Below are 27752 nucleotides of genomic sequence, written 5' to 3'. Positions count from 1 at the left end.
GATAAGAAAATTAGTGAGACTAAGGTCAAGCTAGGCGTGCATTTTTATTATCCTTCGTCTTTATGGGCACACATTAACAGTGCAGTAATAGCAGTAGAAGCAGAACATGACCACTGTTGAATCCTCCATTGTCCTAACAGCTGTGGACTCTCAACGTGAAACACTTCAGGAAATCTCCACGCAGGATCATTGGAACCCATCCTATACAGATGAAGAGGAGCAGTATTCTAGCACTGCTGGCAGGGGTAAAGCAATTTAAATAATTCAGATAATATTCAGATTTGTGACATAATTCAGTGAAGTACAACACTGTTATGGTGAAACTGATTGTAATTCCCATACCATTAGCCTCAGTTCAATACATTACCTTTATATTAGTTGTGCTAGAGCCCTCAGAGGTGTCATCTATAAGATTCATCTGTCATTCCAAGTCTATCTGTGTGTACCCTTCATTACTTGCCACTCTTCCCTATATCACTGGGATCTTTAAACCTGCATCTTCAGTAGTATTAATATAACTGAGCAGATTGCAATATGTAACATGTTGGCGACCCAGCTTGGTGAGGAAAAAAATCCCCTTTTTTTTTCCTACAAGATATCTATTGTAAAGTCTGAAGACAAAAAAGGGAGCTGGTGATTCAAAAACATAAAAGGTTGTATTAATCATAATTTCTCAGTTAAACTGGGCCTCCGGAACAACGTCTTGTTGGTTAGGGATATGACAAAACTGAAGAGTAACCTCCTACTCTTTCCGTTGCTTAGTACACATGCAAAACTATGGGTCTACTTACAGAAATATTCAGGGCAATATTTGAAAATGAGGTAGGTGGCAAATCTGCAGATACAAAGTTCATATTGATTTGGGCAGATTCTTTATTGTGGGAAAGGAAAAAGTCAGAGGCTCAGTGAGGAGAAAATATCTAGAATCACAAAAAATTACAGTGTTTGTGGGATTTTTTAAATTCATTTTTCACTTCACCTGGTGAAATCTTTTTTGTTGCTTGTGTTTCTCTGGTGTGATTTCACATGGCTTGTTGTTTTCTTTTCCTGGGTTTGATACCTACTGCTTATATAACTGGAGAGCACTGTTAACATTATTATTATTATCAGCTCTCCAAAGTTATTTTTTCTTCTAGATTTAACATAATGACTTTATTTAAGTGAGTCTTGTCATTATCTTCTCCAGTCTTACTGGACCTACCTTTGCATTCCTGCTTGTTATGTTTTGGGCACTTAAGGACTTTCCTGGCTCACGGGGAGTTCAGAATGGCATGTTTAATAGAAAATAGAATGCTTTTTCTGGTGCCTTATTCATTGCAAGTTAATTAGTCTATAACTTCAACTGCCAATAATCAGAATATTGTAGTTTGATTAAGACATAAGGCCTTTATCAGACAATAAAGATGACCTTACTCCCTTTCCGCACCATATATACAATTGGTTTCACAGAATATACTACAGAGACAAAAAGTGAAGGTAGTGATAATGGTGGTAGTAGTAATTTGACAAAAGTTAAGTTAAAATGTATCCAACTAGTGTTAAACAGTTGTCTAAAAGACACAGAAGACTCAGTCTAGGATCCCTTATTGCTTGGCGTTCATTTTGAATGGAATAGTAAACATAACAATCTGAGCTGTGCTAAAAAGGACAATAAGCCACCTCCAGATGAATGTGAACATTTGAACATTTTCCTCTGGGTGTTAGTGTTGATATCCCAGTGAGACATTGAAAATGTTTCCATGTTCTTCAAGCCGAAAAGCCTTTGAAGGAAAGGCCAATGCATTCACCAGCTATTTTTGCTGTGTGTGTAAATAATTTCCAGATAAAATTTTGTTAAAAGCATAGCTGAATATGAGCTCTTTTTTTGGATGTCTTAGCTATATTGCACCACTTTTCCCTGTTAAAGAGAGGGGCAAAACTGAATAGCTGGAGGCACAGCTTTGTGCAGCTAGATTTGGAGCCAGACCATTAATTGCATAAAATTAGATTATAGTGAAAAGAAATGCATTTCAGTGGGACTTAAACAGAGCTTTCTTATTCCTCTGTTAAAAAAAAAAAAGATCTGGATCCTGTGGTAGTTTCTGGACTCTATGGGATCTGCCTTCAGCAGCTTGATACCTTTCTTTCATGGTTCTGAAATGGTTGGGAGCAGTGAAGTGCTATACAATTGGCATCAGACAGGAATAATACTCAGCAGGAATTACATGCACTCCTATTAGCTGCACAGTTCAAGACCAAATTGTACATGGTAATCTGTATATATTAGGTTTAATTAAAAAAATAATGAATTGCATTTGTGTGAGTGCCCTCCTTATGAACATTTCATTGTTTGAAATGTGGAGATAAATACTCCTCCAGTTCTGTACTTTTGGGGAAATAGTGTAGGATTCCTTAACTGGTGGCTTATGGCCTATATAACAGGTCCAGCTGATCCTTTATCCTCTGATTAAGGATCTTTATTTTACCATTAATACATCACTCATGGAAATGCTTGCTACCCAATGCAAATACTTTTTCAATTGAGTTCTGATGCTCATCGCAGTATTATAGGTATTCTTTTCTTTTCCTGGTGTATCTTTTCAAAGCCTTTTAGTGTTCATTAGGAAATCTCTTATGGTGGTGGTACTTCAAGTGATTTCTGACTGCATCTTCTGATATGTAAACAACAGCAAATTAAACAGCAGTGAATTTATTTTATCAGTGAGAGCTTTAGTTATTACTGAATATCAAAACAAATATGGTTTTCAACTTCTGATATATGAATCTATTTCATTCATCCAACCAAATATTCAACCATTACCAGAAGCAATGGCAATTTCCTTGGAACCAGCCTTGTAATTGTGCAAAGAGATATTATCTCAAAAGAGAAAGTTCATCATCCCTTTTTCTTTCACAAATCCAAAAGCCACAGACTAAACAGCTAAATTAGTATAATAAATATGAATTAGAGATGCAAGCTGTTGTTTCTCAGCGTTCTTCCACTGTTTCTCCTGTAGCCTTTTTCTGTCATTGGTAACTGGGACACTTTCTAGCAAACTTGCATCTTCTTCTGATCCTGGTAATACTTTTGTGCGATAGAGTTTCCAAAGGAGCTTTGGCTTCTTTCATCTTTCATTTCATACTGAATGCAACAATTAAAAGAGAAAACAAAACAAAACACAAAGCCCCAACAACCCTTTTTGTGTAGACTGCAAAAACGAAGATGAGAATAATATGTCTGGGGTCAGATATTATGATAATTATTGATTCAATCAATCATCATCTTATCAGCACTAGTCACAAGTGAAAATGAGAAACATGAAGAACCAAGCCAACATCCACTATTACACAGTGTTCATCCTGGATGGATCAGTCAAGAACAAAGTCCCGCAAATACCACTGGGAGTACTGAACAACATGAATTTACTGTTCCAGGTGAAAATGATATTGAAAAGGAATCTTCTCATACAGGTAATATTAAAGGTCGTGTTTAGTCAGAGGGTTTTTTTTACTAACACACTTGCACTTTGAGGCCGTAATAGACGTTCTGTGAATAAACCTGAGCAATGCAGATCTGTAGGTTGTATTGTATGTTTTACAAATTATTCTGTTCATTAGGCTCAGTCCTGCAGGTTTGTTTTTTCTCCCATTTGGATTGTGTGTAAGACCTATAGTGCATTAATTCCATAACCACCTCTTACATATTCTGTTCTGTATCCTGCGGCCACCAGATTTTATCAGGCTATATACCAGGGTTATATCTGTAGGAAACTGAACATTTAAATTTTAATTTGAAAAATAATAATGTATTTGTATTTTTCACATATTTGGGATCTGTGATCACACCCCTGTTACAGGTAAAGTCATTACTGCACCTGTTTTCTACAGCTTTTGTTAATACAACAATTTTAAGTAAAAATAAGATTCCAAAATATCTATTCACCCCACTTCTGAACTATAGCAAGATGATACTGGTGGAGAAGTGAAGAAAACAAAGCATAGTGTAGAATAAGAGAGAGACTTTTCTTCCCCATCAATCAAAGAAGTTGAAATATAAAAGATCAAATTTTACTATAAAAGCAACAACTGAAGATTAATATAAATTAGTGGCAGTTCCTGTAAGTGTATTATGTTTACCTATTAGTGACTGATGTACTGTTCTAAGTGCTGCCAACAGTGAATTTAACACAGTCATCACCAGCTCTTGCTGATTTTCAAACACAGGCCACTGCAGACAAGTACATCATAGATGTTATTTGGGATGGTGTATTATGTGAATCTATTCTGTCAACTAAATGTGATCTTATTAGCAAAAGTATTGGGTAGCTCACTGCTTTAGAAGATCCTAAGCCCACATTCCTCTGAGGTAGCAACCCCAGATGTTTCATCAACACCCTTTAAACTCTGATGATGCAGTACAGTGTATTACTGATAAATATAAATATTATACTATACTGCAATTGCTAGTTGCAATTAAAATTTCAACATGCTGTGGTAAATTTCTTGATGGCTTTTTTGCTTGGGTTGGTGGGGTTTTTTTAATTTTATACCCAGAGAGGATGAAGAAATTTTAAGGTTATATTATTCACAGGATTTGGTCACTCTTTTTCTACTGTCTACTGAAAGCTACAGAATGGTCAATATGGACAACATTTTATTTTTCTAATTAATTGCAGTATCAAATATTCTCACTGAAGTGCTGTCTCGTACATGGCGTGCACTGTTCAGAAATCTGATGCATGTGCTAGCCCTCCCTTCTGCCAAACATCTTTGTTTATTTGTTTTCCTGCAGAGGCTGTAACTAATAAGGCAGTGAAATTGTGAGGGGAAAAATTGGATATAGTCAGTATACTCAAATTCTGTGACTAAAGTCTTACTGACAGGGCAGATTCTTGCAGTTATTTCTACCTTTGTTGTTCCTGTGTCTGCATCAGCGGATATTGGTGTGATATTCAACAAATGCAAAGTCATGAAAAATATCATGATTCAGGGGAGTTGCTTTTGAAAACCAGTGGGATACTTGGATTCTGAAAAGCATATGCTCAGTTTGAGGAAGAATTCAGTCGTTTTGGTGACAGTACACAGCTTTTCTAAATATAAACCAGAATGAGATGCAAATCTGCTTTACTTCTCTTTGCCATTAAATGTAGTAGACATGTGAGCAAGCCCTGTCATAGAGACAAGAACCGAAGAGGAGAATAATATGAGAAATGGATCTTTATATACTGAGTTCATAATTGCTGCACCATCATCATAACAGCTCTGGCCTCCGGTTACGGGGCCAAACAGAATGACTCAGTGCAAGACCCATTGGTGTATCCAGGTTGGGATGAGGGAGATGGTTATTCCGCACGACCCTCTGTAATGGATAGAATTATTTCTTCCAGAGAGAATGATCATGAAAAACAGTCTTCCAGTACAGGTACTAGTAATAATATCAACTACATCTATTTCATGACTTAAGTCTCTCAGATGGTGTGTTCTGGAACAATACCACATGGCTTTGTACAACAACAAGTTTATGCTTTTAATCTGTGAATATTTATCTGGTGAAAGAGTGTTATGTTCCTAGATTTTTTCAAACCACTTATCCCCCTGGTTTGGGATCACTGTTAGAATAGCGAGAGAGAGGAATTTACAAAATTAACGTTATACAATTCTCTACAGATTTCTATACCACGCATCCATGATGCAGTCTGGTAGAGCATGTACCTTTTATGCCAATGAAGTATGTTCTAAAAGCATGATATGAGAAACACGTGACTTATTTGTGCTGAAATAGGAGAGGGAACTATAATCCTTTAATCTAGAGCTGCTACTCAGAAAGTCTGTTTGATTTTGGGACACCGTGTGTCAAATGTCTACCATGTCAAATCTATTGTATGATTTTCATATATTCCTTTGACGGTCTTTCTTGTGTCTTCATTGTTCCTACTATTATACAATATTAGCCAATTATTCTGAAAAAGAAAGTAAAATTAGGCTTACTCCTGAAGTTGAGGAGCTGTGGTCAGCCAGTGGTGCAAGTCAGGGAACTCCCCTGACTGCTGTCTTACTCACCTTTCCCTGTGTCCACTGACCTTGGGCATCTTGTGGACTAGGTCGCAAAGTGGATGAAAATAGCAAAAGAAAATAGTCAATTTAAAAGGTGAGAAAGCAGTGGTGATGTGTGGGAGGACAGAAGGTCTCCCTTCCCTTCCCCTTTGGTGGTGTGAGAAGGGTAGTAGTGGAAGGGATCCTGGTTTGAAGGGAACAGGAGACCCAAAGGTGACAGGAATGGGAGGGTGCTGGTAGCATATGTCTTGAATTCACAGCTGCTTCAATCATCACCGTAACAGCTGTTACCTCTCCCGATGGTGCCCATCATGAAGACCCAACTCAGCCACCTCTGCCTTCAGAAAATGAACAAGGACAGGGCACTGCAGGCATCACTCATGCCACAGACACCCCCAGGGATGAGGTGCTCCATGGGCTGAATCCTGCTGGTAGGAACGAACCTGATGGCGAATCTCCAGTGACGGGTACCAGTAAGAATAATGGGTCATACTCATTTCACTGCCCTGTGTGAAATGAGACATTGTTTCTTCTGAATTCAGCTCCTCTCACTGTCTTTCTTGCCTTGGGGAATACCACATTTTCGTTGTGGACTTGCGTGGCAAAAATCTCTGGTGGGATCTGGATTGTTGTTAAAGTGAGCCTCTGGACTGGGTGTGAGGGACTCCTTGCTGGTACGTTTGGTGGTTTCTGTTCTTCGCCACAGCATGTTTCTGGGTGGCCTCCTAACTGCTCTGCAAGGCATGCACTTTGGTGGTTCTGAATTCCTAGTCCCATCTCCTTGGTTGCGCATAAGTGTGTTCAGGCTTGGTATGCTTCAAAGTGCCGTGACTGGTGTGGTGGAGGTGCTCTGGTGGGGCTTATGTGATGGCCTGCTCCCGTGCCTCAGCAGCAGCACCGTTGCTGGTGAGTGGTGTCCTGGTGGTGAGGGAAGAGCAATCACAGAAGAATTACGTCCCATAAATTCTGTGTTTGGTTCCTTTCTCCTCCTTGCCGGTGGGAAGTCAGGCAAGATCGTCATAGATTTGGCTGCGGTGCGGCTGCTCCCTCCTGAGTTGCAAGGTCCATTTTCTGCTGCTGTGATCTCTTCTTCTGAAGGCCTTCCCTCTCCGTCTGTCACTGGGATATGTGTATTTTAACCAATGTCCCTCAAGCATGCCAAACGTGTTGGTTAAGAGTGTCAGAAGGCAGTGACAGCGGAGGAGGAAGGGAAGGCTTTCGCGTCTTCTTTCCTCCTGTGCCTTAAATCAGGAAGAAGAAAGCGCTCTCTGGCTTGCTGTGGTCCAGGAAAGGGGGAAATGATGCAGGTGGTGGTTCTGTGAGGGTTAAGTTTTAAAGCTGACTGAGCCATCATCATGGCAGTCGCGGAGTCCACGGAGGTTGTCAACCAAGAAGAAGCAACCAAAGAGCCACTGGCACCTGGCACTCGACCTGGAGGTGAAAGTGAACAAGCAACTACTACGGATGGTTCCCATGCCAATTTCATACCTGGAGTCTTTCCAGACGCTGACGATCATCTTAACCGATTATACACCCCTGCTTCTACCAGTAAGAACAGCGAATTGCAGTAATGTTATCGTATTGGTCACCATTCACATGGTCTTGAGCCGCAAAGGGGCATTAGTGGTTGTGGAAAGGATTATTTACTCTCTGTAGTGATATCTGTAAAGCAGAGCACATTGTCGCAATGCTTGACAGTGGCACTGAAGTTGAGGAGCTGTGGTCAGCCAGTGGTGCAAGTCAGGGAACTCCCCTGACTGCTGTCTTACTCACCTTTCCCTGTGTCCACTGACCTTGGGCATCTTGTGGACTAGGTCGCAAAGTGGATGAAAATAGCAAAAGAAAATAGTCAATTTAAAAGGTGAGAAAGCAGTGGTGATGTGTGGGAGGACAGAAGGTCTCCCTTCCCTTCCCCTTTGGTGGTGTGAGAAGGGTAGTAGTGGAAGGGATCCTGGTTTGAAGGGAACAGGAGACCCAAAGGTGACAGGAATGGGAGGGTGCTGGTAGCATATGTCTTGAATTCACAGCTGCTTCAATCATCACCGTAACAGCTGTTACCTCTCCCGATGGTGCCCATCATGAAGACCCAACTCAGCCACCTCTGCCTTCAGAAAATGAACAAGGACAGGGCACTGCAGGCATCACTCATGCCACAGACACCCCCAGGGATGAGGTGCTCCATGGGCTGAATCCTGCTGGTAGGAACGAACCTGATGGCGAATCTCCAGTGACGGGTACCAGTAAGAATAATGGGTCATACTCATTTCACTGCCCTGTGTGAAATGAGACATTGTTTCTTCTGAATTCAGCTCCTCTCACTGTCTTTCTTGCCTTGGGGAATACCACATTTTCGTTGTGGACTTGCGTGGCAAAAATCTCTGGTGGGATCTGGATTGTTGTTAAAGTGAGCCTCTGGACTGGGTGTGAGGGACTCCTTGCTGGTACGTTTGGTGGTTTCTGTTCTTCGCCACAGCATGTTTCTGGGTGGCCTCCTAACTGCTCTGCAAGGCATGCACTTTGGTGGTTCTGAATTCCTAGTCCCATCTCCTTGGTTGCGCATAAGTGTGTTCAGGCTTGGTATGCTTCAAAGTGCCGTGACTGGTGTGGTGGAGGTGCTCTGGTGGGGCTTATGTGATGGCCTGCTCCCGTGCCTCAGCAGCAGCACCGTTGCTGGTGAGTGGTGTCCTGGTGGTGAGGGAAGAGCAATCACAGAAGAATTACGTCCCATAAATTCTGTGTTTGGTTCCTTTCTCCTCCTTGCCGGTGGGAAGTCAGGCAAGATCGTCATAGATTTGGCTGCGGTGCGGCTGCTCCCTCCTGAGTTGCAAGGTCCATTTTCTGCTGCTGTGATCTCTTCTTCTGAAGGCCTTCCCTCTCCGTCTGTCACTGGGATATGTGTATTTTAACCAATGTCCCTCAAGCATGCCAAACGTGTTGGTTAAGAGTGTCAGAAGGCAGTGACAGCGGAGGAGGAAGGGAAGGCTTTCGCGTCTTCTTTCCTCCTGTGCCTTAAATCAGGAAGAAGAAAGCGCTCTCTGGCTTGCTGTGGTCCAGGAAAGGGGGAAATGATGCAGGTGGTGGTTCTGTGAGGGTTAAGTTTTAAAGCTGACTGAGCCATCATCATGGCAGTCGCGGAGTCCACGGAGGTTGTCAACCAAGAAGAAGCAACCAAAGAGCCACTGGCACCTGGCACTCGACCTGGAGGTGAAAGTGAACAAGCAACTACTACGGATGGTTCCCATGCCAATTTCATACCTGGAGTCTTTCCAGACGCTGACGATCATCTTAACCGATTATACACCCCTGCTTCCACCAGTAAGAACAGCGAATTGCAGTAATGTTATCGTATTGGTCACCATTCACATGGTCTTGAGCCGCAAAGGGGCATTAGTGGTTGTGGAAAGGATTATTTACTCTCTGTAGTGATATCTGTAAAGCAGAGCACATTGTCGCAATGCTTGACAGTGGCACTGAAGTTGAGGAGCTGTGGTCAGCCAGTGGTGCAAGTCAGGGAACTCCCCTGACTGCTGTCTTACTCACCTTTCCCTGTGTCCACTGACCTTGGGCATCTTGTGGACTAGGTCGCAAAGTGGATGAAAATAGCAAAAAAAAATAGTCGATTTAAAAGGTGAGAAAGCAGTGGTGATGTGTGGGAGGACAGAAGGTCTCCCTTCCCTTCCCCTTTGGTGGTGTGAGAAGGGTAGTAGTGGAAGGGATCCTGGTTTGAAGGGAACAGGAGACCCAAAGGTGACAGGAATGGGAGGGTGCTGGTAGCATATGTCTTGAATTCACAGCTGCTTCAATCATCACCATAACAGCTGTTACCTCTCCCGATGGTGCCCATCATGAAGACCCAACTCAGCCACCTCTGCCTTCAGAAAATGAACAAGGACAGGGCACTGCAGGCATCACTCATGCCACAGACACCCCCAGGGATGAGGTGCTCCATGGGCTGAATCCTGCTGGTAGGAACGAACCTGATGGCGAATCTCCAGTGACGGGTACCAGTAAGAATAATGGGTCATACTCATTTCACTGCCCTGTGTGAAATGAGACATTGTTTCTTCTGAATTCAGCTCCTCTCACTGTCTTTCTTGCCTTGGGGAATACCACATTTTCATTGTGGACTTGCATTGCAAACAGTTTTATGATTTTGTTGCATGTGATCATCCCAACAAGAATTCCTGTTTGTTAGTAGTACTTTTGTTTCTGGATCTGATGTTTCATATGTACCCCAGCTTTTCTTAGGTTTATGCTTAGTGGAAGGTTGTACTGAGAAAATAGCATTTGCTGGTTTTTCGGTAAATGAGCCGTAGTAAATGAGCCATAGACTTAAAATCAATTTTCATGTCTGATATTACCTGGAATAGGGTTTGCCATGGATGCCCTTAACACTTTAAACTTTCAAATGACTTGCTATTATATTTTGTTGATCTAGTTCTGCAAAGTTTGAATTTTTATTCATAAGTTCTGTATGTTATCCAATCTAAATTATCCAAAATCTAAATACTCCATTTCTTCTCTAATATTTCATGATTTAAAATGGGATACTCATGACATAGCAGTGCTTTGGACATTTTGGAATCTTTTCCACATTTTCCAGAAACCGGTTTCTAAGAAAGAAATTAACATTTCTTAAACATCTATTTTTTTCAGGATTACCTTAAACCACAACACTTGGGGTTTGCCAAAGAGTGATGAAAACTAAGGATTCTATGGCTTAGAGGACAGTTCTCTTCTCTACTTCCCCCTCTTACATTCTAAATAGAGAAAATACCTTAAAAAGCTTCACACTTTACTTTCATCAGCCTTTTAAGCTTTATTTGATTTGACAGGTCAATTGAGAATGTGAAAACCCAAATAAGATTTCACAATCTATTCAAATATTTTCAATCAGGTTATTCTAGTCTTACTCCTGTGTAATGATAGGAATTGTAATACTCATTTTATTCTGGAAATAATATGAATTTTTGCCCCTTCTAAACAGTAATTATTAGATATTTCTGAAGATAACACTTTAGGCTACTGCTTTTTGGAAAGGCATGTTTTGGCTTCTCATTTTGCTTAGTGAGGTTGAATTTCAATCATGTATTTTGCATGAGTATTAATCCTTATTGCTAAATTCATATTTTGTAGTGGTTGGAAATTCTGAAAATCCATTTAGTAAAATTGTGCAGTTTCTTAGAATGCATTTATGACATCCTTCCTCTTTTGTATCAGCAGCAGTCTTTTTATAAAATAGCACTGCCTGAATGATGTGGGAAGGAAGTTCATTAAATAATTTAATTCCTTAATTTTCCATTTGAATTCATTTTGAATTCTTCTATTGGGAGACTAGCACACATTCTGATGATCAGCTCATGGGAAAGGAGAGATGCATGAATAAAGCTAAAACTTTTTTTTAACATGATGATATTGTGAACCTTAAGTGGTCAGGTCTAGGTGGCTGCTATTTATTCTTTGCACAGTCCTTATGTGCTTCTATCCACGCTGAGATTAAGGACATTAATCAGAAACTCCTAGAGTGATTGACAGAGTATTAGTGAAGAAATGGAGAAACCAAACATAATGTGACAGATACAGAAGATCTTGTTTGCTTGGTACTTTTTCTCACTGTATATTGTACACAGGCTAGAAAAGAAAAAGATAGTGCTCGAGAAATAAATTAGACAATAATAATGAGGGTGGGATTCTGTAAACGTATTTGAAGTTAACTGAGCCATCATCACAGCAGTCACAGCCTCCACTGATAAACGGGAGGATTTGACCCAAGGACCGTGGGCACCTAGCACCGCTGTAACAGCTGTTACCTCTCCCGATGGTGCCCATCATGAAGACCCAACTCAGCCACCTCTGCCTTCAGAAAATGAACAAGGACAGGGCACTGCAGGCATCACTCATGCCACAGACACCCCCAGGGATGAGGTGCTCCATGGGCTGAATCCTGCTAGTAGGAACGAACCTGATGGCGAATCTCCAGTGACGGGTACCAGTAAGAATAATGGGTCATACTCATTTCACTGCCCTGTGTGAAATGAGACATTGTTTCTTCTGAATTCAGCTCCTCTCACTGTCTTTCTTGCCTTGGGGAATACCACATTTTCGTTGTGGACTTGCGTGGCAAAAATCTCTGGTGGGATCTGGATTGTTGTTAAAGTGAGCCTCTGGACTGGGTGTGAGGGACTCCTTGCTGGTACGTTTGGTGGTTTCTGTTCTTCGCCACAGCATGTTTCTGGGTGGCCTCCTAACTGCTCTGCAAGGCATGCACTTTGGTGGTTCTGAATTCCTAGTCCCATCTCCTTGGTTGCGCATAAGTGTGTTCAGGCTTGGTATGCTTCAAAGTGCCGTGACTGGTGTGGTGGAGGTGCTCTGGTGGGGCTTATGTGATGGCCTGCTCCCGTGCCTCAGCAGCAGCACCGTTGCTGGTGAGTGGTGTCCTGGTGGTGAGGGAAGAGCAATCACAGAAGAATTACGTCCCATAAATTCTGTGTTTGGTTCCTTTCTCCTCCTTGCCGGTGGGAAGTCAGGCAAGATCGTCATAGATTTGGCTGCGGTGCGGCTGCTCCCTCCTGAGTTGCAAGGTCCATTTTCTGCTGCTGTGATCTCTTCTTCTGAAGGCCTTCCCTCTCCGTCTGTCACTGGGATATGTGTATTTTAACCAATGTCCCTCAAGCATGCCAAACGTGTTGGTTAAGAGTGTCAGAAGGCAGTGACAGCGGAGGAGGAAGGGAAGGCTTTCGCGTCTTCTTTCCTCCTGTGCCTTAAATCAGGAAGAAGAAAGCGCTCTCTGGCTTGCTGTGGTCCAGGAAAGGGGGAAATGATGCAGGTGGTGGTTCTGTGAGGGTTAAGTTTTAAAGCTGACTGAGCCATCATCATGGCAGTCGCGGAGTCCACGGAGGTTGTCAACCAAGAAGAAGCAACCAAAGAGCCACTGGCACCTGGCACTCGACCTGGAGGTGAAAGTGAACAAGCAACTACTACGGATGGTTCCCATGCCAATTTCATACCTGGAGTCTTTCCAGACGCTGACGATCATCTTAACCGATTATACACCCCTGCTTCCACCAGTAAGAACAGCGAATTGCAGTAATGTTATCGTATTGGTCACCATTCACATGGTCTTGAGCCGCAAAGGGGCATTAGTGGTTGTGGAAAGGATTATTTACTCTCTGTAGTGATATCTGTAAAGCAGAGCACATTGTCGCAATGCTTGACAGTGGCACTGAAGTTGAGGAGCTGTGGTCAGCCAGTGGTGCAAGTCAGGGAACTCCCCTGACTGCTGTCTTACTCACCTTTCCCTGTGTCCACTGACCTTGGGCATCTTGTGGACTAGGTCGCAAAGTGGATGAAAATAGCAAAAGAAAATAGTCAATTTAAAAGGTGAGAAAGCAGTGGTGATGTGTGGGAGGACAGAAGGTCTCCCTTCCCTTCCCCTTTGGTGGTGTGAGAAGGGTAGTAGTGGAAGGGATCCTGGTTTGAAGGGAACAGGAGACCCAAAGGTGACAGGAATGGGAGGGTGCTGGTAGCATATGTCTTGAATTCACAGCTGCTTCAATCATCACCGTAACAGCTGTTACCTCTCCCGATGGTGCCCATCATGAAGACCCAACTCAGCCACCTCTGCCTTCAGAAAATGAACAAGGACAGGGCACTGCAGGCATCACTCATGCCACAGACACCCCCAGGGATGAGGTGCTCCATGGGCTGAATCCTGCTGGTAGGAACGAACCTGATGGCGAATCTCCAGTGACGGGTACCAGTAAGAATAATGGGTCATACTCATTTCACTGCCCTGTGTGAAATGAGACATTGTTTCTTCTGAATTCAGCTCCTCTCACTGTCTTTCTTGCCTTGGGGAATACCACATTTTCGTTGTGGACTTGCGTGGCAAAAATCTCTGGTGGGATCTGGATTGTTGTTAAAGTGAGCCTCTGGACTGGGTGTGAGGGACTCCTTGCTGGTACGTTTGGTGGTTTCTGTTCTTCGCCACAGCATGTTTCTGGGTGGCCTCCTAACTGCTCTGCAAGGCATGCACTTTGGTGGTTCTGAATTCCTAGTCCCATCTCCTTGGTTGCGCATAAGTGTGTTCAGGCTTGGTATGCTTCAAAGTGCCGTGACTGGTGTGGTGGAGGTGCTCTGGTGGGGCTTATGTGATGGCCTGCTCCCGTGCCTCAGCAGCAGCACCGTTGCTGGTGAGTGGTGTCCTGGTGGTGAGGGAAGAGCAATCACAGAAGAATTACGTCCCATAAATTCTGTGTTTGGTTCCTTTCTCCTCCTTGCCGGTGGGAAGTCAGGCAAGATCGTCATAGATTTGGCTGCGGTGCGGCTGCTCCCTCCTGAGTTGCAAGGTCCATTTTCTGCTGCTGTGATCTCTTCTTCTGAAGGCCTTCCCTCTCCGTCTGTCACTGGGATATGTGTATTTTAACCAATGTCCCTCAAGCATGCCAAACGTGTTGGTTAAGAGTGTCAGAAGGCAGTGACAGCGGAGGAGGAAGGGAAGGCTTTCGCGTCTTCTTTCCTCCTGTGCCTTAAATCAGGAAGAAGAAAGCGCTCTCTGGCTTGCTGTGGTCCAGGAAAGGGGGAAATGATGCAGGTGGTGGTTCTGTGAGGGTTAAGTTTTAAAGCTGACTGAGCCATCATCATGGCAGTCGCAGAGTCCACGGAGGTTGTCAACCAAGAAGAAGCAACCAAAGAGCCACTGGCACCTGGCACTCGACCTGGAGGTGAAAGTGAACAAGCAACTACTACGGATGGTTCCCATGCCAATTTCATACCTGGAGTCTTTCCAGACGCTGACGATCATCTTAACCGATTATACACCCCTCCTCCTACCAGTAAGAACAACGAATTACAGTCAGTCTTTTATTGATCATTCAGTTATTGTTTTGGACTATGATGTTACTCTAAAAATGTTTATCGTAGATGTTTTTGTAGATTAGATTCCTGTTAAATGTTGCTATTTGCTTTTTCTTATTAGCATTTCTAGATATGTTTATAATTTGTTTCTAAGACACCTTTTGAGGGAAGCTTTTTCCAGTCCAAAGAGTGAACTTCGGTCAAAGGACTGTAAAGTAGTTTTTGGCAAATAACCTCTACTTAGATTCCGTTATCTTTATGTGATTACACTACCAGAAACCTGAACAAGTGCTTCTAAACATTTTGCTTGTGCCCATATGTGACGTGTTAGCATTTTGTCTTCCTATTTGATGATCACAAATGCCAGCCATGTAACACTTAACTGTCTGCCACTTTTTCCCCCATCCACATTTCTTCTGTATCAGTTGAACATATATCACAATAGGTAATTCTCTGTGTGGCCTTCTTTTCTAGGTATATTTGCAGTTGGTATCTTGCCAGTGATTAATGATAGCTATTTGTACTGGTCTGTAACTGACATTTGTGAACAACTTTTTTTGCGAAGAGTAGGGGGTTTTTGATAGAGTTAGTACAGTTAACAGTTACAATGTTTGTTTATCACACTACAAATATCCTTTTTCCTTGTGATCACATGCTAATAGTATGGGAAATGAAGGGATTTTTCCTTATTCCCAGATGTACTTTTTGTACAAATCATCATCCCAACAATAAGGTTTTTTCCATATACGACTTCTCATACACACTAATTCAAATACTATCTTCATGCACTTTCCTGGAAGTTAGTGGAACCATGCTAGGGTAGATTTTGGCCAAGGCTCTGTGGTTTTTGTTTGCACATAGACAAGATTATGTACCTGTGTATTTATAACATTATACAGAAGCACTTTAAAGATAATTATTTTATTATTAATAGTTAGGAATTACAATCTGTACCCAGTGAACGAGTTACTTCTGAAAGATTTGAGTAAAAAAGGGGATTTGATGTTATAGTCGAGAAATGTTTCTACATTTGTCTACTTTCTCTTTTCACTTTTATCTTGGCTCAGCTCCACTAAATTTAATGGATTCTCTTTTAATTAACATTAATTAATGTTAACTCATACATCATAAGGTAGAATTTGGCCTACATCTTTTTTCAGAATTTTATACAAAGTCAGTAAAATAAACCCAATCAAAACTGCCTGAATTGCAGTATTTTAACATTGGCACAGCAATATAAGTGCAATATATATATTAGATACAACTTCATTGAAAAGATCAATTTATTTTTAACAACTGTTTCCTACTACAACGAACTCATTTCTTGACTTTCATTCCCCTATTCACTTGTCTCCCTGATTTACTGTTCAGACATTACACACTATGAAAAAATGTTAGTTACCTTTCTCTTTTAAGCATATAAAACCTGTAAAAACTGGTTTGAAGATCATTTTTGAGGTGAGTGTCTGTGTAGAATCTCTGCAGCCGTTCTGTTAGCGCAAGGATCATTAATCAACGTCTACGTATCTAAGGGGGCTTTGCAGTTGGAGAAGCTCTGCCATTTCTCAAGGATGATGTAAAGCACCTTAAAAAATCCACTGATGTGTGGGATAGACAAGTCAGTATTTTCATCTTGGTCAGCTTTCTTAGAGGCTAGCCCAGATCCCTTAGTTGCTGAAATTAGTGGTGAGATAGCACAAAACAAACTCATCAGTCAGTAAGTTTCTTGTTAATAAAAAAAAATTAGAACATCTGGAACATTCATGAACTACTTGTTGGTTAACTTTAGTAACAGGAAAAATGTGCTTCTTAGTTCTGTATTTGCCAGCTGCTGTTAGGAAATGAGATCAGAGGTGGTGACTAGCGTTGCAGTGTGTGTTAAAGAACAAGAAAAAGAACATTGTTTTTGATTGGAGTAAGCACTTAATTTGCTCTATCAGAGTCTGGAGGAATTCAGAGAGGTGGAGAACTGTAATATGGTATATGTAGTGGCAATAAAGATAATTTTAGTAGTTTCATTTGGGACCTTGGATGTCCGTATGGGAACCGAGTGGGCCAGAAATATTACTGTGATCAATCACATTAAAGTTCAAGGGGTATGGCCATCATAGCAGATAACTGAGACTGGAAGTGTGCATTTGAATTTAAGTTTTTAGAACCAAATTACACAACATAATAAAAAAGGCAGAGGGATCCACATGCAACTTTGCAGAGAGTATTTTTTGCTGTTAGGAAAAATGTTTTGATTTTTCAAAGTCCTGTTCATGTACATAGCTATCAAGTTTGAAACCATCCAAAGAACTACACTTCTTTTTTTATGAGCACATTAAAGTTTTAGAAATTCAGCTTTATCTTGTGTAGGAATAAAATTAAAAGTTTAAAAATTTCTCCAAATTGATCATTTTCAGTTTTTAAAAAAGTCAAGTTTTCTTTGCTCTCTCTGCCTGTTCTTTTTATCCCTGTTTTTTCCCATGGAACATGCAAGACATTTGACCATTATATCAAAAACTTCTTCAAAAAAATCTGCCAAAATTCAGTGTCCTCACATTCTCCCTAGAAAACTTCTAGGCAGTTCCAATCACATTTTGATTAATAGAAGTATATCACAGTTAAAAATGAAACATATGAGAGGGGAAAACCATGAATTTTGTTATTCAAAGTGCTAAAACTAACCGTCATTCATATGAGTGTGATGAGTATAGTCTATGCGAAAGTTTTTGGTAAAAATACTTTTTAATGACCTCAATGTGAACTTCCTAGAAATATTTTTTGTTATTTAATAAATATTTTAAATTGTGAAAGTTATACCCTAGGTACCTCACTGTTCAATACTCACTAGACATATTGGGCCTAATGGATATTTTTGTTCTTTAGGATCTACATCCAGTATACATGGTAATAAAGGACCACATGTGGGAGATCATGAATCCACTCCTATCCCTGGACAGACCACAACACCAGTAATTTCGCAACCAAGATCAGCCCGGGTACCAGGTAAGTTTTCACATTCTTCATTTCTTTTCCAGGTTTTCATTTCTTTTTATGATTTAAGCACAGAATTATGTTAACGCAAACTGGAGCAAGAGATGAAAATGTAGGTCAAGTACAGTTGTTCAGGTTTTGTTCTGAATCAGATAATACTGAGCATTTTCACTAGTAGTCTCAAGAATGGAGCATATTGTAGCTCGTAAAACTTCCCAATTATATCAAGATGAGAGAAATCATGTGCATTTAGGAGAAAAGGATTAAGAATTAAACAATTTTGATAAATTGATCTGAAATCAATTAGATGAAATTCAGTAAAGATATATGCAAAGTGTCATATCTATGAGACTGTTCAGTGAAAATAATAGCTGAGACACCAGTATTACAGAACAAGACCTTCAGTTTAAAATGGAATAGAAATAAGCCAACACCATGATACTATCGCAAAAAAATGCAAGTACATTCTGGGATATATTAACAGTAACGTCATTTGTAAGACACAGAGGGTAATTATTCCACTTTACTTAGGCCTGGCAAGTCTGGAGCTGAAGTACTGTGTTCACTTCAAAACATTACCTTTTATTAATCAAACAGGAAAAGCAGAGAAGGCCACAGAGATAACTTTCAGAAAGGTAACCTTTGAGGCAAGTTTAGAAGAATTCATTTTTAGAGAGGAATGAGAGGAGGTGTGAGATGAGTATGCTACAAAAAGAATGCTTAGCAGTTTTTTTACCACAGAGTAATAGTAATTAACCAATTAAAAAAAATAATTTGTTTCATGTGAAACATGGGAGACTTGTGCAGTGAGACTTATTTCGAATGAAAAAGAAAAGGGTGTTAACTATTAGGAGAGGATCTCTGTCTATCATGGTAGTAAAGCATAAGGAATAGACTACTGGGAAGGTTGTGAATTCTCCATTATTCAAAATCTTAAGAGCAAATGAAACATTTCTCAAGCATATTTTCATTGATCCTGTTTCATTGGAGTGAAACATAAGTGATGTGACTTCTTAGGATCTCTTCCAGTTTTACCTCTTTATTATGATTTTGTAGTTCCTTTTTCCAGGTTTTGCTCTCAAAATGTTTACTAAAATAAGACATTAAAGGAAAAAAATGAAGGTAGACATTTCACTCTACATTAAAGTCACCCTACTTTTGAATACGGGACTACAGATGTCTCAGTACTAAGCCTGTCCTAGCTCTTGGAATAAATCAGTGATACAACTCTTTTTCACCTACGCTGACCAAAGTACAGTGCTTGCAAGTGTTAACGGTGATCAGATATGTCATCCGCGTTGGCCTGCCTGTAGCTGAATGATTTTTTTAATAGCATATTCAGTGTGACTGATGATAAAGTATTTGTTACGCACAGAAGCACTTTGTAAAATGAACAAACATTCATGCAGGCTAGGGGGAAAAAATGGCAGTATAAATGAGCATAAAGGTGTTTGTGTTCTTGCAGTTCTGCAAAATGACAAAACTGCATGAGATATATTAACAGGTTTCCTTCCCCTCCCTCAATTTGACCCACAGAATGGTTGATTGTGGTTGCTGCTCTTGTGGCACTGGCATTGATTCTTGCAGTCTGCATCGCTGTTAGCAGTCGGAGAAGGTAAGGAAGTCCTTTACTTTTTCGAAACACATTGCTCTGTTTCTTTCCTCCTTGAGAGGCTTCAAAGCTTCCTGCAAGATCAGAGCAGTATAACACAGGAAAGAGCTTCCACTGCAGAGATCTGCAACTTGAGGCTTGAGGCAGTAGCTGTGTAAAGAAATACTTCGGTCTTTATTTGTAGATTGAAACTGAATGTGTACAGATCAGAGAGAATTAATTATTCTCTATCTATTACTTATTAATAGATAGATCCTATTCACTGAGAATGAAATATCTGTTATATGGGATGAGCTGAATATAATCCTCTACCATTAACAGGCTGCTGTCCACAGGGACAGAGGTACTGTGTGAAGGGCTGTATCAGAGAACTGCAGACATAGGATTGATTTGTTCCTTCCAAACCAAAGGCAGTACCACAGCCGGCAGTCACAGGGGTAAGAACTGTGGGGCTGGGCAGCTGTGGGGAGTGAATTCACCTGCAGGTAATAAGGGGTTTTGCTGTCAGCAGCTACTTTAGTCTGCTGGAGAGACTTGAAGAACTGGAAGTTGCAGTGATTTGTGTGAGGTTAGCCACAAGTCTGCAGAAGAGTTGCCTGAAGGTAGGCTATAAGGTTCTGGGTGCTCTTTCCCTTCTCTAGTGACTGTTTCTGATGTCAGAATAAGCTGAAGCAGCTTATTGCTACTTGAATGTTAAATTTGAACGTTTTACCAGAGCAAGTATATACTGTGTGGATAGTTTTGCTCAAGAAGCAATGAGCAAATTTATTGCTTGTCTGCTGGTTGCAGGAAAGCACATGTTAATACTTCTGTGAGAGAGGGTCACGATACTCCAAAGCCTGACTTTGGGTGCTGGACTAAAATGCCCACCCTAGTGAGGGAGCACCCCAACTAGTCCCGGCCTGTAACACAGAAAGCTTCTCTGAGGCAAGGAAGGCCACACTGAATGCAGCCTGCAGGCCAAATTGTCAGATGGAGTAAACTGAGACAGTCTTACCGAAGGAGGTAGGGAGGTGCCACCGGGCATGTTGTCCCTGTGGTTGTATCCACAATGTCTATGCTTCTCCAACAGTGTTATTAGAAACACGCTAAAGTAAGATATCAAGCACATGGTGAGACAGAGTAAACTACAGCTTTCTTTATGTTAAGTGATTCTGGAGTTGCATAGCGTGAATAGTATGGCTTATTGATTTATGTGCTACTCTGTTACGTCTGTAAAAGTGGAGACTGCCATTGTTTCTTTCCTCTCAACCCAGCATTGCCATAGAAACAGCTAAACAGGGCTGGTATGACTGAATATAGATAGCATCTGATGAGAAATGAAGCTATCTCAAAGCTATAAGTTATATACTAGATATCATTAATGGAAAAATCTGGTTTTTACTTAGCACTTCCATGCAACTGGGAGCAAGACCAAAAAAGAGAAAGTGCATGTGGGTGTATGTATGTGTCCAGGTTTGTGGATTAGACCCTAGTAATATGTGCTAATGGCTGTGAGGAGATTTTTTTGAAGCAGGGACATAATCTGATATACTTGAAACAAGTGGATTTTTTCATTTCATTTTAACAGGATCCGAATAATAATATGGAGAAGTCAAGGATTCTGTGTTCATCTATTCTGATTAGTGCTAATATGCTGAAAATTCACAGAGACGTAGTTGCTATGCGGTTAGCATACTGTATGTGAACGTCAACTAATATGAAAGTAACGCTACAGCTGTGCTACAACAGAATCTGACGTTTGGAAAAAAAGGATGATACTGGTCAGCTGACCAGTAAATTGAGAATATTTTAAGCATTCCTTATTAAAAAGTGAGAATTATCCATGTTTTTGTTTGTAGAATGGTATCAGTTATGGATGTTAACTACAGCTTTTTCAGTTTCATTCTCATTCTGGTTGTCTGAGAGAGCCGAGGCAGAGCAGGCTTTAGTTTAAAGATACTTAACTACTCGATGCAGCACTCAGTAGATTTAGCTTTTCTCGTTACAAGGTCAGTACGTCACAGGAGATTTAAAGAATTTCAACTAAGCAATCAGCTCTTCTCAGTGAATAGCAAATTACTTGGCTTTAATATTTTCTATATCTTTTTTGATCGCCATTGTTTTAAATTATCCTATAAAAGTTAAAACGGCCCAAGGCTCAGTGTGCTGAGACTTATTTATTTATTTATCCCTCCTGTTGCAAAGAAGATTGCCTCTCAATCTGGTGCCTGTTGTAAAAGCTGTCAGGATCTCCTTCCAGAGTCCGACATAAGGTGCTGCACAGCCTGACCTGCATGTCAGGAAAGAAAACCCGAGCCGCTTCTCGGAGAGGCGGTGGAGTTTCACCACCACTCGCTGTTCCCGCTCTTGGCATTTCACGGTTGCAGAACAGAAAATGTTCCTAAGTGTTTGTATAATATAAGCATGGTGAATTGAGCTACTCTGGCTAAAATAGCTGTCACATGTCAGTCTGTAAACACAAGAAAAAAATACTTCAGAAGGATAACAGTATAACTAAACTGCCAAATTAGTCATTCAGGCAAAATAAGTACAACTTCACAAAGACAGTGTCCCTCTGAAGAGAGCTGTGCTTTATATATTCAGTTTACACCGGGCTATTCAAAGACAGCAAGTTAAATATTCAGCACAATATAATCAGAGAACCATCTTAACAGTCTGAGGCATAGCTGACAGCTATACAACTACTGCTTTTTTAAATGTACTACAATTTAAAGACTTATTTTATGTTCATCCACAGCTAAATATAGGGTTTATTGGATAGCACTGGAGTGAGTGCAACTTTAATAACACAGTAGCTATTCTCTACCTTAATGTCTTCTTAATGATCTAAGCTGTTGACAACAGCAAGTGTAGTTCTGCCTTATTCCCTGGCTGTGGGCAGGATGCTAGGCCTAACATGCTAATACAGAGAAGGAAAAAGTTGTCTTTTATAACTAGGGGAGAGCTTGGTCCCTTGATGTGAATTTCCAGCCATGTCAAAGAACTGAGAATTTCAGAGGTCTGGTCCCAAGTCTGGTTTAGCATGCCTTGTCCCTGTAGTGACGTATATACAAAGTTCATAACTATGGAAATGTTCAAATATTAGCAAATCATTTCTAGCTTTCAGTAGTGCATGCTAGTCCTATTTGTAATAGAGGTAGCTGGTGATCACATCAGTGGGCTTCTGCTAGAATCATGGTGACTGTGCATATAATGATGGCTTCATCTGGAAATGAAATATGCAGCCCAGAGAAACTTTACACCTTGCGTTGCCTAAGTCTGCACTGGCAGACACAAGCCTCATTTCTAAGCATCTCTTCATCAATATTGACTAGAATTTTAATTTTTTTATTTCCATTAGTCTGCATTTGTGGTGCTTATTTTCTTTTTATTTCTTACTAGATGCGGGCAGAAGAAAAAGCTAGTGATTAACAATGGCAAAGGGGCAGTGGAAGACAGGAAGACGGGTGGATTAAATGGAGAAGCCAGCAAATCGCAAGAAATGGTGCACTTGGTTCACAAAGAACAGTCAAATGACCGAACAGGAGCATGTGATGAATTCCTGACCCTTGATGAAACACAAAATCATCAGGAGCTTGACATGAAGAGTGGAGTGTAATGGCACCAAGTCACCAAGTAGATCAGAGCTGGGGAAATCAAAATCGCAAAGAACTTGGACAGGAGTTCACAGATGCACTGTGCTACTGATGTCTTTTGAACATAATTAAACATAAGTTTTCTTCATTTTTAATCATTTTAAAATCATGTCCAAGTTGCAAAATTGACATTTGCTTTCTGAAATAAGCCCCCAAGAGTTGCATAAATTTATCATTTCCCAGCTCCTACATGGAGGACACTTACTGTGTCTTTGGTATTAGAAGGGATACCCCGGATGCAGTATCTTCGCTGTGCGGAGCTACAGGAGTATCCAGTCACTCCACCTTCCAGGCACTTAAGGTACTAAACTTGCCATGGTACAAGAATAAGTGAGGAACAAATGTCAAGAGCGGAAATGAAGCTAAAACCATAAAGGCCTCCTGTACAATGTCTAAAACTTCAGAATCCTTCAGAAATGCCTTCCAGACAGGAAGAGTGGTAGACACATTCAAAATAGGCAAAAAGTGACATTTTGTAACGATTTACAACTTGATCTGTAATGAGAGATACCCAGAAGGGCAAAGTTTATTTATCTCTATTTTTAAATGTTTATGGGCATACAGTAAGTCTTCTTGGGAGGGGGAATAAAGACATGAAAACATGAGCTGATACCTAATAAACTTCTATACTTTATTATCTTAATCTGTACAGTTATCCTTGAGTTTTTGAGGTGTTCATTGCTGTTCCCCCTCCCTCCCTCATTGGTCATGGTTTGTGTATGTTTTCAATGAGTCGGTTAGTTAGGCTAATGAATAAAATAGAATGACCCCAGCTTAATCACACATGTATAAATCAAGCAATTGGAAATCATCAAATATGATGACAGTATTTTATTTTCTGAAGAATAGGGCTTCATCTTCCCCTGCTCCCAGGCTTCCTTACATTGAGCTTAGCAAGGCTTGTTTCACCTAAAACCCTTGCGTTACCCCATTCTGCTAATATTTTAAAACTTACCAGAAGTTGAAATTCTACAAAAAAGATTGAAGAAAATTAAAGGAAACTCTCCCAGCAATGTAATATAGTAAAATAGCTGCAGCTGCGTTGTCATATGCCTTTATTGTGTCTTTATATGTCTGTTATGAAAAGTATTTGTATTAAGCTATGATGCTGTGCATTATATTGATAGTAATTACCAGAAAGAAAATTATTTGCTACCAGTAGTCTGTGCCATTTTTAAGAAAGCGTATTGGAATGGAGGGAGAATGACAGCTTCTAATTGGGCTGCCTCAAAAAAATGTAAGAGAAACAATTTAAGGTAACTGCAAACAGTGAGGTCTCTATTAGTTGTGGGATGAGAATTATTCTGTAACAGGGTTATTGAGATATTCCTGTTCACTGCTCATAGCACCTTCGTTTAAAATTGTTCTACTAAAGCATGCTATTTTATATTCTCCATTTAAGCTAATTGGAAGATAAGTACTCAGCTGGCAAAATACTAACATTAGCTAGAACTGATTCTTTTTGGACCATAAAGCACAAGATTGTTGTGATTATATTTCTCAGTTACAGCCCTTCAGCAGTTTTCCATGTGTTTATGAGTAGCTTTGTGCCCTGGTACCTACAGGCAGATTTCCACGGGGGAAATTTATGCCTGGGCAAAAGGACCCAAGACAAGCCCTGATGTCTATGAACAGCAACGTAGCTCGCGGTCCGTAGATGTTCGAACAAGTTGAAGGCAGTGGGGGGCATAGCTATTTACATTAGCAGTACATGTGGTCTACTGACAAACTTCTCAGCCCTGTCATGAGCACATATTTTAACACTGAACTGTGCTGTGGTAAGTCTGTTGACTTTGTGCATTGATTTTTATTTCATTCTTGTAATATTTTTAAGCAAGCTTTTCTATTTGTCATTATAAATCAAATTGTTGAAGGCTCTGTTAAAACTGGCATTATATACTCATTCTGCTAAGTATAGAGATCCAGAATAAGGATTATTTCTCTCTTTAAATCCTAATTTAACTCTATCAAAAGGAGTTAAACTCACTGTCTCGAAGGCTAAATCTTTCTGAAAGAAGACTGCAGCATGTTATTCATCTCCCTATTCAGATGTTTAATGGAGAAAACTACCTTCTAATTTATCTTATGTGCAGTATCTATAAAAACACGGACAATATTGTTGGGCTTCTTTTTGTATTTTTAAATAGGGAGATGCTCAATTTCTCTTTACGGAGACAGCACCCTTATTTTATATGTGCTGATTCCTTTTAGATTATGTCATGTGATTTTATCTGTAATCAAGTTTCATTATAGTTTCAAAACTGCATGGCCATTTCATACATGTAATATAGTAAGTATTTGTAATAAGCTCAGTTTTATTGTTTGAGTGGTTGTTCATCATGTGTGTGTATTTTTTTATAGAGAACACTTGATATATTTGCATATTTATTTAACAGATTAATCAGAATGAAAGAAAATATTATCTCTAAATTGTAACTCGAAATAGTAATACTAAAAAAAAAATTGAACTGTAAAACGAGCTTCCAAAAATAAACATGATTCCACATTGAGGATAAAAAAAACCAGGATTGGCATTACTAGTGGGAGAGAAGAGCTATTCAGCAGGATAGTCCTTTCTCGTGCCGCTGCGCCAGAGATCAGATTTTGGGCTCGCGGGCTCTGCACCAGGCGCAGCTGGGTGCGTGCCACCTCGTAGGCTGTGCTGGGGCAGCAGCAAGCGCAGCTCCTCCTCCGGGGCCATCAGGGTGCCTTTCCCCCGCCTCCTTTTAGCACATAGCAGTGGTGCTGGGGAGAGACAGAGTTAGTGTATGACCCTAGTTCAGGCTGGGCTTAATTACTCTTTCTGTAGACAAAGGAAAGAAATTACATGCTCTGAGGATCGTGTTTCGCCTCAGCATACACAGAAGCCAGGATGCTTAGAAAGCCAACAGTTATTGGGGTTGTTTTATGTTATATTTGGCCCTTAGGACAGAATATTCACTATTGCAGCCAGCAGTCATGTCTTAGCCTTACTAAACATTTCAAGGGTCTGATTGCTTTAACTAACCAAGAGATGTGGTTAGTTAGAGAAAACAGACCCTGTGGACAGCACTGGGTGTCGACCGGTTTTCCCCCGGGGAGAGGAAAAAGGCGAGAAGGTGGCAGGAGAAGTGCTGCACTGCGCTGTTCAGCTCCACGGGCCGGGGAGACCGGGCGCGTTTCTGTACGTGGGGCAGGAGTCCCAGAGGGGCGTTTTGAGGGTGGGAACCCCGCGGGATTTGGGGAGGAGGGAGGATGCAGTCGCTGGGAGGGGGAAGTGAAGGGAGAGTGAGTTTTCTGTGCTGCTCAGTGGGAAAGTCCCCTCAACATCCCCAGGACGTTGGCACTTGAATGTTTCACAGCTCTAAGAAAGAAAGAAAAAAGAATCGGCCTTTCCCTGTGAACCCCCCACCCCCAGGTCACCCTCCACATGCGCCACCCCATTTGCAAACCGGTTTCCCCCTAGCAGCCGGCTTCTCGTTACCACCCTGCCGTGCGGCCTGTGGTGCTCACCAGCACAGCGCGGAGAGCAGCCGGCTGTGACCATGAGAAATGAGTGGCAAAGTGCAAATTTGGCGCAGATGAGTAACAGTGTCTTTCATATAGCACGCAACTTGTACTTTCCACCTCCCCGGCGCATCCCCGTGCAGCACCGGGTTAGCCAAATGCCTCGACTCTGACAAGGTTTCTAGAGCGCTTCTGTTCTTGCTCATCTTCCTGTTTCTGAAGTGCAGGACTTAGGTGGATCTTCACCCAGGTCGACTGTGCTGCAGCACAGCTTTTTCAAAAACTGAAATTAAAGAAGTGAATGCATCACCAGGGAAGATATCCTGCCCTCAAGGGAGCTGATTATTTTTAAGCTGTAAGTAAAGCAGAGACAGTGAAAGCTTCACATATGCTTTAAGCTCAGCCTTCTTTCCGTTTTATCTGGACAGTTCCAGCAAATATAGAGGTTTTGCCTAAACTAAGCATTCTCCAACTATTTATTAAAACTGCTTTCTCTACAGGCAAGGGCTTTTCAGATGAATGAACGGATGGATGAAACCCATTTTCATAAATTCTCTCCCACCGAAATCTGCACGTTGAATGCTGATGTGAATGTCCTTGGGTTTGTGTTGTCTTTCAGAAAAAAGAAACGTGAAAATGATGAAGAGTTGGATAAGAGCAAATGCTCAAAGACTGTCAAATGAGAAGTTGAGCAATTTTTTTTCCAGAAAAAGGCATAGTTTAAATTGGTTTTAATATCTCAGACAGGCAATGTAATTGTGTAGAATTATGTTTTTTGGAAGATTCATCATGCCTAACAGCATTCTGTTCAGACTAAAACGAAATGCTTAGAAGTAATATATTGCCCATGGGAGAAAATTGTCTGTGTAAATTTACAGGAAGACAGGGTTTGTCAGTTCAAACAGGACGTGACATCAGTTTAAGTGCTTTATCAGAAAACCCTAAAACAGTTTTCACAATATTAAAAAATATATTCCCACTCCAGAGCACTCGCCTAACTCAGGTTTTAGCCCAGCAGTACCTTCTTCTGGGGCCGCAGGTGAGGCAGGAGGCTCTGCCGGGGCCGATGCCGAAGCCTGGCGCGCGGGACCGGCCATGGGAAGCTGGCGCACGGCTCACGGGCAGCGCTGAATCAGACCGGCTCC

General features: G+C 41.0%; 1 protein-coding gene and 1 long non-coding RNA gene across 17 annotated transcripts in view; one reads left to right on the top strand and one right to left on the bottom strand.

Annotated features, from left to right (window-relative positions):
- The window catches only part of CD44 (CD44 molecule (IN blood group)), a 60022-nt gene extending 36258 nt beyond the window's left edge, over positions 1-23764 (top strand). For 4 of the 16 annotated variants that reach the window (XM_064512785.1, XM_064512784.1, XM_064512795.1 and 1 more), the window contains 14 exons: positions 141-245; positions 3271-3450; positions 6318-6506; positions 7396-7581; positions 8085-8273; positions 9163-9348; positions 9852-10040; positions 11765-12025; positions 12915-13100; positions 13604-13792; positions 14682-14867; positions 17764-17883; positions 19408-19486; positions 22868-23764. In XM_064512785.1, coding sequence (XP_064368855.1) covers positions 141-245; positions 3271-3450; positions 6318-6506; positions 7396-7581; positions 8085-8273; positions 9163-9348; positions 9852-10040; positions 11765-12025; positions 12915-13100; positions 13604-13792; positions 14682-14867; positions 17764-17883; positions 19408-19486; positions 22868-23084 — 2462 coding nt within the window. In that variant the 3' untranslated portion in view covers positions 23085-23764. The other 12 variants (XM_064512794.1, XM_064512789.1, XM_064512790.1 and 9 more) reach the window with 12 other exon arrangements.
- A 1729-nt stretch (positions 23765-25493) lies between these two features.
- Positions 25494-27752, bottom strand: LOC135328499 (uncharacterized). The gene is made up of 3 exons (XR_010389430.1): positions 27629-27752; positions 26614-26890; positions 25494-25866 (listed from the first exon to the last, which is right to left on the bottom strand). It is a non-coding gene; the product is annotated as an uncharacterized LOC135328499 (long non-coding RNA).

Source organism: Dromaius novaehollandiae, chromosome 5 (assembly GCF_036370855.1).
Source record: "Dromaius novaehollandiae isolate bDroNov1 chromosome 5, bDroNov1.hap1, whole genome shotgun sequence".
In the NCBI taxonomy this organism is placed as follows: Eukaryota; Metazoa; Chordata; class Aves; order Casuariiformes; family Dromaiidae; genus Dromaius; species Dromaius novaehollandiae.
Note: the sequence above shows the minus strand (reverse complement) of the source record. Positions and strands in the feature narration are given on the sequence as shown.